The following is a 17,806-nucleotide window of genomic DNA, read 5'->3' on the forward strand; positions in this document are numbered from 1 at the left end:
ATCTGGAAAAACTTGTTTAAGAAACTATTAGCCCAAGAACATGCATCTTTTGTGTGTATAATATGCAGCTCTGAATACAACTCTTTTTATCAAGAGTGCAGTGTTTCATATTTAATCAACATAAAATTGAGTGCTTCCCTCACATGAATGTAACACAGATCAAGTCTCAGCCAAAGCAAATAAAAGAATGAATGCTTTGTTAATCATCCATAACTAATTTGTGCATACACAGAAAAAATGAAATCTGTTTTTGACAAGACCTTTTTCATAGGAACAGCAAGGGAGAATTGAACATGTAATGTGCATTTGTAATAGAGAATAGCAATGGGAAGATCTGAGATGTTTGCCTCAGACGACTTCAATTTCTAGATAGTATTTAACAGAAACCTAAGGTAAGAGAAGGGTGGGTTTTAAGTTGTTCGCCAGAGTGTAATAAGACAAACCTGTGCTGAAGCAGACATAGATGGATTCTTGTATGCCTTGCCATATATTCATAAGTATTGCAGGGAGCTGCCACATATCTCTGTGACAAACTCAGCTAATAGATAATACACAGTGAAGAAAATGTTAAATGCATTGCTTCTTTGCACAGGCAATATGATTGTGTTGCTCTACTGACAGTGTGGTTATGGTTGATGGGGCAGCTTCATTACAAGCCCCTGTTTTCAGGCTATTGCGGCTTTAACAAAAAAAAAATTCACCCATTGGACTGAAATTTTCTATGCTTGTCAGCCTTGAGGTGAATTTTACTTTAAGTACAAAGTTAGAAGAAATCCATTTTGCTATTTCCCTGATTGAAACAAATTTGGAGGGAGGGAGGGTGGGATAGGCTTTCAAAAACTTGAGGTTTATGTTTATTGCTGAGGTGCATTTTGGAATGCTTTATGTTTATCCTTGCTGTTAAAATGTATGCTGTGTTGTTTATAAACACAGACATAAAGAAATAAATAAGTGCACCTGCACCCCACACCATTCCCACTGCTGTGTGTGCACAGGGTGTGACAGCTGAGGTGTCTGACATGTGTGAGCATGCCCCCATTCCAGCTTCACACAGATGTGAATTTTCAGCTGCCTCCCTTTTGCCCTGGTTGTATTCCCGCCCTTTGCTCCCTCCTTCTCCCTGCTGACATCAGGCTCAGCCCCCCCATCAGCAGGATGATGCTGCTGAGATCCTCAGAGCCCGAGTTTTTTCTCCTTCCTGAACTCTGCAGATCCTGCTGTGCTCAGGAACCATCCCCTGCCAGCCACGCTGCTCTGACATTACAGCTGGGAGGAGACTTGCAGATTGAATCTCTATCACTGAGGTTTCCCCCCTCATAGTGATTATTTGGATAATAGAAACAGTAATGAAGTGGCACGAGAGAATAGTAATAAAGAATAGTAATAAGGTGTAAGTATAAAGAATAGTAGTAAAGGGCCAGAGGACTGTCTGTTGGAATGGAGACCCTTCCTTGAAAAGCCAACTCTTCCAGGGTGGAAGTTGTGATGAGGATCACAGCCATGGAGCTGAGGGCAGTGGTGGCCCTGCAGCGTGTCCCCTTGTTGGCAGTGGGAGATCCAGGGAGAGGGAAGAGCAACGGCAGGTCCAGTAATTTCTCTGTATTTTGAGGCATTTCTCCATCTGTGTTGTGTCCTGTTGTTGTTATGTATTCTGGTGATTTTGGCACATTCTGCTAAGCTGTGAGCAAGATGCAAGAGAATAAAAAGAGCACAGTCATGAATTTAATAATGGAGATACAGTCATGCTGCAATAATATTGCTGACATGTTCACTTTGAAGAACATTATGCTGTCTTTTATGAAGTAGTCTTTTAGTCTAGGTTTGAGAAATTCCCAAAGTGATCAGTCATTTGACCTGGAGTCTCTGGTTCTGCCCAGAGCAATGTTCACAGTGTGAGCATCACTGCTCAGCACACAGCCATCAGACATTACAGACCATTCAGCCATTTGCTCTGGGTTTTTGCAGTTAAGGTTCAACTTTCAGTACAGAAAAAATATAAAGTAAGAGCCAATAATATTGAGACTCTTGCAGGCTTTTCTCTGTCGTGAGCCTTGCAAACTTTGTCATTTAACATTGTGCATTTCCTTTATGGAAGTTATCCTCAGATGATAACAACTGGTTGATGACACACTGGTATTTTAAAAATCCCATTTTAACTGGTTATATCTATGCTAAATAATTAAGTCTTTCTCTGGAAAGATGAATTAAAGTATGTAAGCTTGTTGGAGCAGTTAATCTTTTCACTTTGTTTCTTCTTCGAGGAGTTTTACCTCAAACTTGCTTCCTTGTTGGAGATTATGAAGGAGCTGAATAATGTGCTTATGTTTGCAAGTTTGTTTAAATAATCAAGAGTTAATTCTGGGGCCTGTATCACATATTCCTTCCTGCATGGTATTTGTTTCCTCAGGACAAGGTTTGTAGGTAGGCATGGCCTGAGGTGCAGAAACTGTTCTTAATATTATATTGAATTCACATTAAATATTCACTCCTGAGCTCGAGGTATTATTTCAAACACACCTTTTTAGCATTCAGGATTCTGGGTATTTGTCTTGAAGCGACACCAAGACAGAGTAAGGAAATTTAGAGACTGGAATGGGAAGAGAAAAGAAGCTGAACTAACAATAAATCAGCAAGTAGTTTACCCTTTAAAAAAAATTGGTCAATTATTTTTCCTTACAGACTGACTCTCTTGGGGGGATGCTAGCTGGACATCTCTATTTTGTAGCTGTTTGAAGGTGTAGTAGCACCATTCATGGGAGACCTCTGCACACAGCAGAGGAGTGAATCTTGATGATGGAGGCTTCCTGTCAGCAAAGCAGAGCTGAAGTACCAGGCATTGGTAGGTGAGCTCAAATGTAAATTTTGTACCAGGTATTGCCTATTATTTAAAATAAAACCAGAGAACAACCTGTGAGTCCCTTTAGTTGATACATGAAAAAATGTAGTTACGAGCTGCTAAGCAGTGAATAATGTCATGGTTATGAAGTCAGCTACCCTGTCCTCCCCCTGGAGAGAGGAGGTCACACAAAATAAGTGTGTTTCTTACTCCAGTTTTTGCTAAAAGTTTAGGAGCTAAGTTCATCACCCGCTGTTTCTCCTTCTCTTACATTAGATAAATTATCTGTATTTCTACTTTGTGTGGAAGCTAACTGTACAGAAATACTACAGACTTATACAGCAGACTCTTCAAAAGCAGGGGGGAACATGAGCCCAGCCTAGGGGGATGCTGCCTGCAAGTGCCTCAGCTGAAGCAGAGCATGGAGCTGCTCCTGGAGGCAGAGGGCACAGTGGGAGGGATGCAGCTGCACACAGCTCCCAGGAAATGAGGGACTGCTGTGTTTTGCTGAGCTGCCAGCCCTGTATGCTGTGCTTTTCTAACAGCCTCACCTGCCACATGGCAGCAGCAGCTCAGGCCTAGACTTCCTTAAATCTGCTCCTTTGAGAGGAAAGGTTGGAGGATTTAAACAGCCAATTGATGATAGGTTTCTCTGCCAGCTTCAGCTGAACTTCCACAAGCTTGTAGCCCACATGCATGGCAAAGTAAAAATGTACCGGAGTTTACAGTAGGAGTTACTTTTATAGCTTTTGTTATATAAAAATTTCATCGTGATTAGCAAGCTTTTGCTTGCTAATGATTACTACGTAGTAGTTCTCACAGGCTTGCACACAGCTGTACCCTGTGCCTTAGCAGACCTGGGGGAGATGGTCACATCCCTGGCTGCTGTAGCATCTGGGGAAAGGAGAGGAACAGACAGTCCCTAATGTGGAGTGATCCCATCAGCAGAGAGTGAATGGCTGTGAAGAGGAAGCAGAACCACTGGGGCACTGGTGAGCTCAGCATGTTGGGATCTAGACTTTGCAGGAAAGGATGTCCTTTACTGCTGCCAAGGGAAACAGGATAGTCACATATTCCAGGGCTCTTGAGTGGTGCAGCACAAGCTGTAGCTCTGCAAACACAAGCAAAAATTCATGTACTTCGTAAAGATACAGTAATGTTTTCATTGAGTGCAAGGACAGTCTGAGTTTAGCTGGTCAAAGGCATCTAAGAGTAAATTTAAACCTGTCACTATAGAAGAAAAGAAACTTGCAAACATCTCTAGAGGAAGTGATCTGAAAGAGCTAAAAAGCTACAGATACTAGAGTGAATATTTCTCAAATCAGTTATCAATCTCCTATATACTTCTGAGGGAGAGTTCAGGAGTTGTTTCTGCATTACTAAAACAGTCCAGGGGAGAAAGCAATTGAAGATGTTATAAATGGATACATAAAGCAGTTATTCACATCCTATGCAAGGTTCAGTATTTCAGGGTTCTGTTACTTACTAAAATTATCCAGCTTACCTGTAATTTTTTCTCTGTTGTCCTTTGTAAGCAGCAAGCCCACTTTAGAAGGGGATACCTGTCTCATACAGGTGATCTATTAATAAATTGCTCAACTAAAATTTTAATAATGCACATACTTTGCCATCTGTCTAGTAGTTGTCTAAGAAGCTTAATGGTATTTTTTGATAGAAAAACAGGACCTCTGAATTTTCTTGGTGTTGTTCTGCATAGTGTGGATGAATTAACTCAGTTTATCAGGTATAATTTCTTTTTCTAAACTTTGTGTCTGATGTTAATCATTGGAGATTTCCAGAGTCTGTGAATGCAGAGGATTAGTGTGGGAAGATGAAAGGTTTGTTGTTACCTACAGCAGGTCAGTAGAGCACACCCACAGGTATGATTTTAGTCAGAAAGAACCTTTCACTACATACCTCAGTCTCTCGAGGTGCCACTGAAATCTCATGGGGCTGTAAGAAGAGAGAAGCTGAAGTAGCAAATAGTGTTTTCTCTTTCATTACTGAAATCATTGTCTCTGCTTGTGCTACATAAGAAACAATGTGTGGTGCTTCCAATATAATGATTCAGTAATGTAGATGTGCTGTTAAAACCAACATATTGGTGTTTTTTGAAGGAGTCTTCAAGCTTAAACCTAAGATATGACCAGTATGATAAACAGTCTGGTACAAGGACTTTGGTTCTGCAAGGACAAAGGTCACTTTGTGAGGATAACAAATATATAATTATGTCATTAAGGGCAGCTGTTTCAATGTTTAAAAATGTTTTGTTTCATTCCAAGCCCTCATGTCTAGGGCTCCAACATTTCTGGCATGTGCAGAATTTTTTAAACATTCAATTCTCAATTTGGATGCATCATAATTCTTAATAATGTTCTGGATACCTTCAACCATTATTTGCTTTTAAACAAGTTTTCAGCAGAGATCGTGCTGCTTTCATTCGGTCCTCCAAATCTCCCATCCGCCTGTCTAAATTATTTTAACTGACATAGTTTCTAATTTACTCTCTCCAGTTGAGAGAGCTCCCTGTAGCTTGTCTATTTTAGCATTTAATTGCTGTATACTCTCCCAAATTAAATTCTGTAGTGATCCATTTTGCTCTGCTGGTGAAGCAGTGATCTTTCCATCTGAGCAAGATGGTGCGTGCGGCTGCGGCGCGGGGCTGCCATCCGCGCCGGGAGAGGGAGAACCTCCAGCTCCTCTCTGCTGCTGCCTGGGGGCTGCAGGGCCAGGGGGCTGCAGGGGCAGCTGTCCTCCACAACAGTCTTCATCTAGTTCTGAGGCCAAAGGAGAGGGAAACCCAATGTTTCTCTCAGGGAGTTTTTAGAACTGGACAAATCGCTTTGTCAATTATTTACTGCCAAAGTTTGCTCCTCCTTAAAATCTGCATATCTTTGTGGGCTTTTTAGCATTTGCTTTTGTAAAAGATGAAAAGACAAAAATATTATGCTGTATGTTTTCCTTGTTTGTGAGAAAGACAATGATAATTACTGTTCCTTTTGACAAAACAAAATCCAGTAAGGAAACTTGTTGTCTTCCCTAGTTAGGTATTTTTTGGATAATGTTTGTACATTGATTGCTAATTACTTAATATATTTCTATTAAGGAGGGACCATTTACTATCTAAATAATGAAGAACTTCAGATTAAAACCAGTTTTTGATCTGGTTTCTGCTGAATGGAATTGTTTTCTGTTATTTCTCAATATGTGTGTGTGGAAGGGAGGGCACTGGAACCTCAGGGGTTACAGACAGCACAGCAGGGTCACAGCTCTGTGTAGGCAAGCTGAGTTCAGGTGTGCAGAGGTAAAACACATCCTGCTGATTTCTCTGGGGGAACTCTTTCCCCAGCCCAAATAACGCAGAGGAATATACCCCATTAACAAAATCCAGCCAATATTTTGATTCTGTGTAACTCTAGAAGCTTGGAGGCCGTTTAACAGAAAATACAAAGATGTTTCTTACTTATTTGCACCTCTTATATTAACCTTGAAGAAGATTTGCCAGTCACTTGGTAAGTACAGCATACAAGGTCATTAAAATACATTTTTAAGGAAAGAAGACTGCATGAAATTCACATTACAGCATTATTTGTCTCTCCTATAAATTAAGAATCTGAGTTCAGACCTTTTGTGTGAAGGTGTTAATCTTTTGGCTCACTTCCTTTGGAACAGATTTGGGCACTGTTTAGTAGTGTGACATGTCTGTTATCTGTGATCATCATCTTCCCAGTAAAAATGAGCTGTTTGTTCTTCAGCTGTGGTCCAGGCTCTCTGCACTTAGTTCCTTAGAGTATTTTACTCCTGCTTGCTGTGAAAGGATCTCTTTAGTAGGGAATGATGGGGATGATTCCTGGACAAGGCTCATGGTACATAGCACTGCTCCACACTGGTCTCGTTGAAGGAGGAGATCAGGCTGTGGGAATCCTTTATGCCAGGCAGATATTTATAGAAGGGTGGCACTTCCTGTGTAGTAAGTTTTGGGATGGCTGACACTGCTCAGAGTCAGGAATGTTGTGGCAGGAATAATGCATGGTTGCATTACTGGAAAGGAATTTGTGTGATAAATGGGTCTGGCCCTGTATCTGTGTCAGTAAATGCAGCTTCATTGGCTTCATTTGAGCTGACTGCAGTTCGGCCAGTGTTATTTTTCCCTTCTCTAGCCCCAAACTTTGGTATATGATGGTCATTTGAAGGTTTGTGGAAGTAACTTAAAATGCTGGGGAGGGATAGTGCGGGGGACTGCTCCTTGAAAAACTGTGCAGAGCTTTTTGAAACCCTGTTTGCTGTCCCTGTCTGTGTGTGCTGCTGGTCCCCAGGCTTTGGCAGAGCCAAGTGCAAGGTGAGATTTCATCTGAGCCTGGCCCTGCACTCACAGCTTGTGATTCCTGTGGCTTCAGATTGTCTGGAATTTGTCTTACTGATGGCACCACTGAATTGCACTTCTGTTGGTATCTGAGGTGATGGTTTTCAAGGCTGTGCAAACACAAACAGCATGCCTAGAAATTGGGAACTGCCTGAGTTCATTATTACTAATATTCCTTTGTTCAAAAAGGAATGCAACTTTTATTGATCTATTGAGTATTGCTTGTTCTGCATGTTTCTTTGTCTGAAATCAGAAATCAAAGTACTCCAGGGTATTGGGAAGTCTTTCTGTTTTCTATATTAATTTTGATTTTGCTAACTTTGAGTGCATCTTCTTCTTCCAGATTTTTAATAATGTGCTCAAATTTTTCCTAAATTACCAGGATGCGCATGTATCAACCATCCAGTGGGCTTAGTGCAGATCCATCCATGTGCTTCATCCTGCTGCTTTGCCAGCTGGGAACAGCTGATACAGCTTGATGCACTGCCTAGATAGGGTTATTTCACCGAAAAAATGGTGTATGTTTGAGGCATTTTGGGGACGGTGGGCAATAGGAGGAGGAGACTGTCAAGGGAAGTGAAGTTGCTTGTGAGAAAAAAGTGCAGAATACAAAAGCAGAAATTCCCCAACACTGGAGAGAAAGATGGAGAAGTATTGCTGTGTGTTTATGTGCAGATTTTACTCTTCTTAAGTGAACTAAAATCATCACTCTGGCAAACAATGTACTTCTAAAATAACATACAGATTTCTCAGAGCCTTTAGTTGACCCAACACAGCCATTATTCTGTTATGCAAGAAGATAGGCCTGCTGTAGTTTCTGCTAACATACTAAATAGTTATATTTTAAATAATTAAAATAATTTATTAATGATTTCTAGGACAATCACACATTTTATTTTTTTCCAGTGTGCTGTTTCACTTGCTAGAACCATACAGTAACAAACATGAAACAACAAAAAATAGTTGTTGACCAATGCTCCATGCATTCTATTATGAGTCCAGCAGTGCCCATTCTCGGTCTCAGTAGCATGTTTGAGCTGGAAGATAGCATAGAGGTATTTTTATTTTACTGGCATTGTATGTTATCTTCTGTCTTTCTGTGACATTCAGATATCATGGCTGATTTTATTTGCATAATGCATTGCTGTTCTTAAGAGTAAAGGGTTTCCAAATTGCTGTTTTCTTGCAGAATGCACTCCATCTTCACTGTTAAGTGTTGTATTTTCTCACTTCTCTTTATTATTGCACTGAATTGTTTCTCTCTTGTGACTTCAAAATTGACTTTTCATGCCACCCTTTCACAAAACAGGATGTGGCAACCCTGGCAGTCACATGGATGTAAAACACCTGGAGGCATAACAGAGCCTTACACAGTTTAAACTTTGATTATATAGGCAAAAGCAGGAAAGTTGAGCAATTAAAACATTTGCACTGGGATTCCTGCTTGACTTTCCACATGCTCATATGAGACACAAGTAAACATCAGATCAGACTTTTGCCCTTAAATGGATATTATTTATTCAGTATCCTACCAAAGTGGGCTTCTCTTTGGAATAACTCATTCAAGCCTACTGCTCAGCTGTTTCTGTCCACTCTGCTTGCAGGTTTGCTGTCTACTCTATCCTTGGATTATTTGATCCCTGCTAGTTTAAGAATTGTTTATCCTTCTGCAAGAAAATGTTTCTGGGGTCACTCAAATTCTACTACAGGAAGCATGTAGGTTTTAGGAAGAAAATGCTACAATCTTTGCAAGAAGTGATTATTAGCATGCTCTAACATTTAAAGACAATTTTTTAGAAGCTGATTGTGTGTCAGAGTACAAAACGCAATCCATTGTGAATCAGTCATGGACCTAAGCAGTTTGAGAATATTCTTTTAACATACAAAACATTTTTCCCCATCTACTTATGTAGCTAAAACCATGTAAGGCTAAACCTGTAAAGCTCAAAAGGAGAAAACATGGCAAAACTTCCAACAGACTTCACTTTCTGGAAGAGTAGGAGGATATACTTAAACTTGCATATGAAGCAAAATAAGACTTGAAATATCAGGCACAGTCTATTTTATTTGGGTTTGGGGATTTTGGTTGGGGGTTTTTGTGTATGATAATATTACAGATTTGGACTTTTGTAAGCATTTGGAACTTGGAAAGTCAACTTCTGTCTTTGGCCCACAAAAATGTGAAATTAATTAATTTCTTAGGGAGACTGAACTCGATTGCCAAGAGTATCTTGTTCTTCACAGCACATCAGGATATGTAGCGATAGGAAAATCTTCCTGCTCATGGCTGGCTTCTTCCCTTTGTCCTGGCACCCTGCTGCCTGCATTCTTGTCTCCCTTTTCCTCTACATCAGCTAACACCAGAAGATTCCATTAGGAATTGCTGATGATCATCTTCTCTGGGAGAACTTGGCTTCTTCCTTATTCATGTTTCTTATTCACTCTCCAATCTAGATAATCTGAAGGTGCAAATGACAAGATGATCATTTCTACAATAAGTAGATGCTAAGTGAAAATGCAATTTCACATAATTTCAAAATTCTTCTGCCTTGCTATCTGTGTCTGGCTTTTGCATGCTTGCAAGTTCAGTGTTGTGTGCTTTCACTTCAGAACCACCACTGAATTGGAGATGGGGTTGACTTATCTTGTTTGCTTTGACTTTTTAGAAAAATCACTTTGATAAAGACAACATGCACCTGACTTAGCAGATAAGATGGTGTGTTTGTTAACAAGAGAAAGTAGCTCTGCCCCCAGGTAGCCCTGTTTTTTGGAGTCACTGAAGCATATTGGTGTTCCCTAAGTGACTTAGTGGGAGATCTCTGTGTTGTTCTCATGGCATTGGCCGCATCCAACGAGTGAGCAAGCACTGAGAAGGCATTTGTAGCTACACAAGGAAATAAATCCAGATCTTTGTTGGATTTGGGATATTCACAGCTGCTGAAAAGCGATTTTTGTGTTGGACTGAGAAGAGCATGTCAGAATAGAGGCATGGTGTGGCTGATGTATGATTCATCTGCAAGGCTTCAAGCAAGCACCCACATTCATGAATTGCTCTGAGATCTGTTGATCTTGCTAAGATCAACATCTTATTGTCAACATCAACTATTCAAAATCTTGCAAGATGAGTTGTCTAAGATCCTGTTGGGTGTAGATGCCTGAACAGGCACTGCAGTAAACCTTGCATTCCCTATAACGAGTTGTAATGTTAGTTATTCTAAAGGCATGATACACTAACAGATTATTGCTGTTCATATCTGTGTAATAATGGAAACTCCCTGATTGTACTTTCCATTTTACACATTGTCAGAACCTTGGACCTTAATCTTGCTCTTTGATTGACAACTGCAGCTGGGGAAGGAGCACTCGTATTGTTTGTGAGAGTCGCATCTGTTCAACTTAATTCAGCTGAGAGTATTTGCATATTCTTAAGTATTTCTTCTGAGAGGGCCTAAATCCTTCTCAAGTGTTTGATGCATTTTTGAAATTCATTCATAAGGTATCTACATGCACTAATAGTTCTGTATAATATTGCTGTGCATAATCTGTCAGATAAGGCTAGTTTTTTAAACAAGGTATTCTTTGGGGATGACATATTACATTCTGACTTATTCTACTGGGCAGAAATGTCAAGTACTTTGAAAAAGGATGCTTGAATGTTTTGATTGAATTAGTATTCTTTATTCAACACAAATTGTCAACTGCAGTAAAATGTCCTATTGTGAGAACATTTTTCAAAAGAATTAATAGCAGGACTTTTTTGTTTTATTGTTTGTTACTAGAGCTTTTTTACATATAATCATTGCTTTCCTGACAATGCTGATACTAGATAAAACGAGAGTAGACTCTTAGATGCATTTTAGATTAATTTATCTGGATTTTTAAGCCATGAGCAACATTTTTGTACTGAAATACACCTTCGACTTTTCAAATAAAAATTTGGCTTTTATCTATTTTGCTCTTTATTTTTTTCATGCAAAATTTTTATCAATATTTTTGGAAGTATTGTCAATTTTTGTTTCAGGAACCTTTTGCTCTTGATAGTTCATGTACACCACTAATGAGAAGAACCGCTGCTCTGAAAAATATTCAAGTATTCTGTTTGAGCATGGAACACAAACTAGATGACCTCAAACCACATGCAAAGAAATACATGCATGGTCCAAACCTATGTCTTCCATAGGCTGGAAGTTCCAGTCCAGAACCAGCCGTGTTTGGACAGAGCATGTCCAATTTGCTGTGAAAAGAAATGAGAATATATTCCCAGCAGTTTAACTGGATGGGGGCTGTGGATCTGGTTCAAGCTCAAGCCATTAAAGACACCCTAGATCCTGTAATGGAGCACCACTAATCACAGTGGACAGCCTTTTTTTTTTTCAATTGCACTAAGAAAGTGTTCAAAGCTCCACCACCATTAGTGACTGACGTAGTTTAAGAAATTATTTTCTGTCGCTCAACAGGGCCATAGTGATTTTTTGAAAAAAAAAACAAAAACCAAACAATAAAAAACCAAACCACACAACCAAAGTAACCCCTAGAGATTTAATAAGTGCATTTTTTTGTTTTGTGCACATGCAGGTTTTAGTGTAACAGCACCTTTCACATTATCTTTGTTTTTCTTTTGCTTTCAGGAATCTCCTTCTGGACGTAGAAAAGCGCTTGCCACCAGCAGCATCAACATGAAGCAATATGCCAGCCCCATGCCTACACAGACAGATGTCAGGTTAAAATTCAAGCCTTTGTCTAAGAAAGTGGTAGCTGCCACACTACAGTTCTCCTTATCTTGTATTTTCCTGAGGGAAGGAAAAGCCACGTAAGTTGTTTGTTTGTTGGGTTTTTTTTTAAACCAGATAGCCTGCTTTGTGTCGCTTTTCAAAGAATCCTTGGGATAAAGAGCTCTTTCTGTATAGAATGGTGGAATTTGAGAGCATCCTTCAGCATACCTATCATTCCTGCCATACTTGGTTTCTTAACTGAGTAAAAGTTGTTTCTTACTCTGATTTCAGCCTTGTGTTCTTCAGAGACAAATGGCTTGTACTCTACTCTTACAGACATTTTAAGTAACAACAGCTTAAAATTATCTACAGGTCTGAAATTAGTGGGAGTGTGTGTTTATGTTCATGTGTGTCTTCATCCAACAATACCCTTGGCAGATTTCAAGGGAGCCCACTGATATTTCACAAATGCAATAAGGACAAAGCCAGTTGGAAGGTGAGGGAGGGTGGAGTTAGAGTTAAGATTTTGGGTTGAGCACAAGAGCATCCTGTGGGAAGAATTCTCTTGGGCACTGATTACCTCTCCCTTGACTCACTCACTTGGTTCTAGATTTTCAGAAAGCAGGTAACTCCGACGAAGGGGAGAAAATTATGCATCTGACTTCATGGATATTACAAAGTTAATTAATTACATTACTGTACCATATCACTCTATGCTATATTACATCCAAACTAAATTTACACAAGCACTTAACTGTATAGAATTTCGTGACTGTTAGCTGACAATCCCACCACACACACATGGATTTAACTGGTTAATAAATCAAAACACTCGCACTAGAATTCAGTTATTAATTTTCTTCAGGTAAACAATTTTCTTAAATGCATTTCACATGTTCTAAAACACAGGAGCAGTAAATGAGATAAGAGTTGTTTTTTCTTTCTCTGAGGTTCAGAGAATGTGAATCCCAGAAATATCTTTGGGAAGTTGTGCCTTGCTTTTCTCTGTGAAAAGAAATGTGGCCACACTAGATTGTAAGTTATTGACAGGGCTTTCATAGCACCCTGAACAAGGCATCTGAAAAAAGCTGCTCTTTGTGAAAGCATTGGTTTCCAGTTTGTGTAAATAGACACTGCCTTTTTTTTAAATCTTGTTAATGATTTCAGACATTTATAGAAGGGATTTTAATCCTGTAACAGCATCAGGAGTTATGAATTAATGTAGGCATTGCACACAGCATGTGGGCAGTAGGTCTGGCCAAGCATTTTCACTTTAACCAAAGCAGACCAGCCAACAAGCATTTGCCAGCCTTTCTGGGCTGGTTTAAAATTTTAGGAAGCAGTTGCTAAGTTAACTCTTGATGCAAAGCAGTATTTTTTTACCCTTTACAATTCTGTTAATTAAAAACTTTCCCTTCAGAAATTGATATATATTTATGAGTTGTATTAATTTTGTTTTTTCACCATATTCAAGATCAGATCTGATATCATAGACCTCCCTGAAGAAAGCATCAAAATGTTTAAAGAATTTTAAAGAATGCAGTAATATCAGATGTGGTATTAACAATCTGCATTTTAATGCCTGGTGTCATGTTTGTTATTTAGGGATGAAGACATGCAAAGCCTGGCTAGTTTGATGAGTATGAAACAAGCTGATATTGGTAATCTAGATGATTTTGAGGAAGACAATGAAGAAGATGAAGAAAACAGAGTGAATCAAGAGGAAAAGGCTGCAAAAATTACAGGTTGGTTTTGCCACAGGCATTGTAAAATATAGTTTCCTTTGCTTATTGTCCCTTTTTTTTATCCTTATGCTATATTTGTATTTCACTTTAAAAAAATCCTAATAACCAAAACAATATTTAGGATAGCTTGATTGAAGAGGAACCCATCCATAACTCAATGAAGTTTATTACTTGTGAATCCAAGAGCCTTGATTTGTGTGTGTGTGTCCTGTTTTGGGGAGAGAATGCACTAAGTAGGTAGCATTTCAGGGAAGCAAAGAACCAGCATGAGCAGAGGAGCAGAAGAAGCAGAGGGAAAGGGTCAGTGAGCGAGAATACAGGAGGAGAGGCTCAAGGGAAATAATGAAGGCACTTTATGAGAATAACTGCGAAATGAGTTGTGCCATGGACAAGTGCTGAGGTTCTGCTCAATAACATAGCAATTCCAGGCTGCATATTGCTGCCTTTTGGGTGGGGGTGTCTCATGGAAAAGAAACTGGGAGGCTGTTAAAGGACTTTAATGAATTTGATAGTGAAGTTGTTTGAAGTGAGATAGTGTAACCACATTTGAATTGCTGATGAAAATGCTTAGTGTGTTCAGGATAGCTGAACTAATCGAGGCAAGTCAGATCAGGATGAGATGATGTTAAATTGTTGGTAGAGATCAGTGTGTAGTATTGCTCCAGATGGGTTCTGTAGGAACTCTTTGTGTAATGAATCAGGAAAATAAAATTAACTTCTGGTGCCAGACTTCATAACTTCCAATGCTCTTTCAAAATGTCTGAAATAAAGGGAACCTTCTCCAAAGTGGGGGAAGAGCATCTCGAGCGGAGAAGTGAATTGTCAAATCTGTTCTTGAAAATTCAGAGGAACATTGGTTCAGTGTTATGAAACATTACTTTCATCACTTCTTTTTGAGCTTTCGTTGCAATCAAAAGGTTCAGCCTGAAGCATTTATTACGTAGTTACATTTAGTGTTGTGAAAGGATGCAAATATGTTTTCTGTATGCTTTACATATTCAATTAAACATTTTTTACCCTGGCCAAATCTCTAGTTATGCTGTATGTGTCTGGCACAGAGCATATTGGAAAGTGTGGAGTGAGATATCTGAGAAACCAGGATAATGTATTCTTGGTCGGGGAGCAGAGATATACCAGTCTGGTCACACTGAAATCATTCTGCAGGGTTTACTTCTTTCCCAGTGTAACCAGAATAGATCAGATCACAACATAAACCAAAACCTGACGTGTCCACCAGGCCACTGGATAATCACAGAGAAGGCCAAACTAAGGAGGGGTATTGTTCAGTCTATAGAAACTGCTGTGCACAAGGGTTTTATTAGGATCTGCCTGGGTACAGCACTGAGGGCTACAGAAAACCCAGATGCAGAAGGGCAGCAGGTGAAAAGCATCTGATCTTGCTTCTCAACACTTGATTTTGCAGCACTCAACAAGGCTGCAAATGATTCCTAAACAAGCAAAAGTTCGATCTAGGTTAGACTAGGCTGTCTACTATCCTTTGGGTATGGAGTGAATATCTTTGGAGATAGATGGCAAGGGTGAGCTGGCTGATGTGCAACACAAGCTATTTTAGAGTCATTTCAGCTTTTCCATCTGCTATTGCAAAGGCCAAAATTATCTGTTCAAAACTAACAATACCTCCATGAAAGGCAGAAGCAATAAATACTTCTGGAATACACAATTTCTGTGCCTTTCTCAGCCTGCTCTGATACAGTTTTCTAACCATACAAGATGGGAGTGTTGGATTGGTTTTTTTGTATCATGACATGAGGAAGGTCAGCCTTGGAATTTTTCTTCTTATGTTGGTTACAGCAGCTGAGTTGCTTTACGAGCCTGGCCAGCTTTTCCCACCTTTGAGAAGGAGAGGGATGGTGAAGGGGAATGAGTGCATGCAATTTCCCAAGCAAATGGGAGAACATAAAACATAGGGCAGTAAGTAAACATTAATAAAGAAGATGTAAAGTATCTATTTCAACATGTGTTCAAGATTGATTTCATTGGCAATTGCAGTGACTCCTGCAATAAATATAATGAATGGGGAAAGCTAGAAGAGCTGAGGAAGCAAGGGAGAAAGGATGTAGTAATCATTGTAGAAAAGCAGAAAAAAATTTAGAAAGAAGGAAATGTAACAAAACTGATGTAGCAAAGAATTCTTTCAAAAGCTGTGTTCACAAAATACCATAAAGTTAATTGAGGATGTTCCATAACCCTTTTGAAAGCTTGCTGCTACCAACATTTTCTCCTCTTGTGCTGTGCTGGGTGTTGGCAGCTGAGGAGCTGGAATGCCTCACTGACTCAGGCAGTGTGCCTGTTTTCCCAGCTGTAAAACGGGGATACTGCCTCTAACACCTCCTGGAAATGATGGGAGCAGGACACAGTTAATGTTTGTAATTGGCCTTGCAATGAGTAGCAAGGAGGGAAGGATTGTTCTCCTACTTTGGACTCCGGGTTTTCTCCCTGCTGACTTGATGTCTGAAATGGTATTGCTCCCAAGGCACAGCTGCAAGAGGTGCTGCAAGTCTTTTATCAGACACTGCTCCTTTTTGCAGTGTACAGCAATTTTTATTGCTTTTTGTTTGTGCGGGTTCTTTTTCGTTGTGCCAAAGTTGCAGTTTCATAGATGAACATATATATCCACTGCTGGGAGGGCAAGGGAGATCTGCTGTGTGGGGCTCTAGATGGTGCAGGTGAGTTAGGAAATGCTGCTTCTCTTCCTTGATGGGTTGCCTAACTTGGAGTAGGTATCTGTGCCTCTGTTTCTTCAGCTATGAAGTAGGTGGTGCAATACTGACTGACCTCAAAAGCAGTGGAATTTGGGGTGGTCAGCATGGAACTGCTGCCATACAACTGACCAGACTGAAAGATGTTTTCCATTTCAAGCACTGCTTTCACTTGGAGAAATCTCACTCCACCTCCTTCCCAGTATTTCTTGTTGAAATTTTTCATGTGTAAAAGCCGTATCTCCCCCAACTGTTCTGTGTGAAGTTGAAAATTGTTTGTTGCCATGAATTAAATTTAAAATATTTAGTTTCTACACTGTCAATATACATGGATTTAAACCTCCCTGAATTATCCTATCCTTAGTCTTCAATGCAACACATCTCATACCTGAAGAAAATGTGCCTCATAACTCACAAACAGGGCAGTAATAAATGTGCTTCTCTTAATGTTTTAATTCCTACTTAGAGCCTCATGCTGGGGTTAATAGCTGCCTTCTGCTCCATCTGCCCAGGAGCACAGTGTCTGTCCTGGGGCACCACATGGAGTCAGGAACGTGCCCATATGCTATTGCAGGAGCCTGAATCCCAGCACGTTTCAAGAGCAAGCTTCTGGGTAACAATATGCGTGACCCTTTTTTTGCAATTTGTAAAACCATACCTCTCCTGACAACTTCTGGTACATTTACTCTTTTTCTTTGTCAGGATCACCAAGCTGCTTGGAAAAAAAAAAAAAAAAAAAGAAAAAGAAAAAGAAAAAAGAAAGAGAGAAAATGAAATGAAAAAAACCCCAAAAACCAAAGCAGTGATTTATGTGACATACTTGTAGAACAAGCTAATGTGTGTTTGTAGATAATGAGATTTATAAAAGATAATATAGGATATAAATCTCCAACCTACCATTTCCATACTCCAAAATATGACATAAACCATTTAATATTGTAATGAGAAACATTGTAGTGCGTATGGGTGTTTAGGTTGGCAGATAAGACCAGGTGATTCAGACCACATCAAAGAACTCCCTCTTTTTAAAGCTCTGAACTTAATTTGTTATTTTCTGACAATAAAAACTGAATTATAATTGTTTTGGGTTTTTTTTTCCACATGCTGACATAATAAATTGTAAATCATGTCAGCATCTGAGCCTGGTTTTAACTATTAATTCGTTAGTACTGCTGTTTTATGAGGTCAGCTCTGTTTTATTTGAGTACATGAAGGTATGTTCCATTGTCTATCTTGAGTCCTAAGAATTCCCAGAAGATAGTATTATATTATGTAGATTTCTCAGGTGAATGTATGGTTTTATACTGAGAAAGCGAAGTTTTGGGACAGTGTTGGTGTTATTTTTTAGGATATTAGTCTTGTCTGTTGGAGCTAAAAATAAGGAAGTGAGGATGATTAAGTTAACTCCATGTAGACAGATGTACATGTAA

General features: G+C 39.4%; 1 protein-coding gene across 2 annotated transcripts in view; it reads left to right on the forward strand.

Annotated features, from left to right (window-relative positions):
• Positions 1-17,806, forward strand: part of EHBP1 (EH domain binding protein 1) — a 206,711-nt gene that overhangs the window by 65,932 nt on the left and 122,973 nt on the right. For both annotated transcript variants that reach the window (XM_054290233.1, XM_054290234.1), the window contains exons 6-7: positions 11,828-12,009; positions 13,517-13,656. In XM_054290233.1, coding sequence (XP_054146208.1) covers positions 11,828-12,009; positions 13,517-13,656 — 322 coding nt within the window. The remainder of the gene's footprint in view (positions 1-11,827; positions 12,010-13,516; positions 13,657-17,806) is intronic.

Source organism: Melozone crissalis, unplaced genomic scaffold, assembly GCF_028551555.1.
Source record: "Melozone crissalis strain CALT ecotype California unplaced genomic scaffold, PUWL_Pcris_2 ptg000081l_1, whole genome shotgun sequence".
Lineage (NCBI taxonomy): Eukaryota > Metazoa > Chordata > Aves > Passeriformes > Passerellidae > Melozone > Melozone crissalis.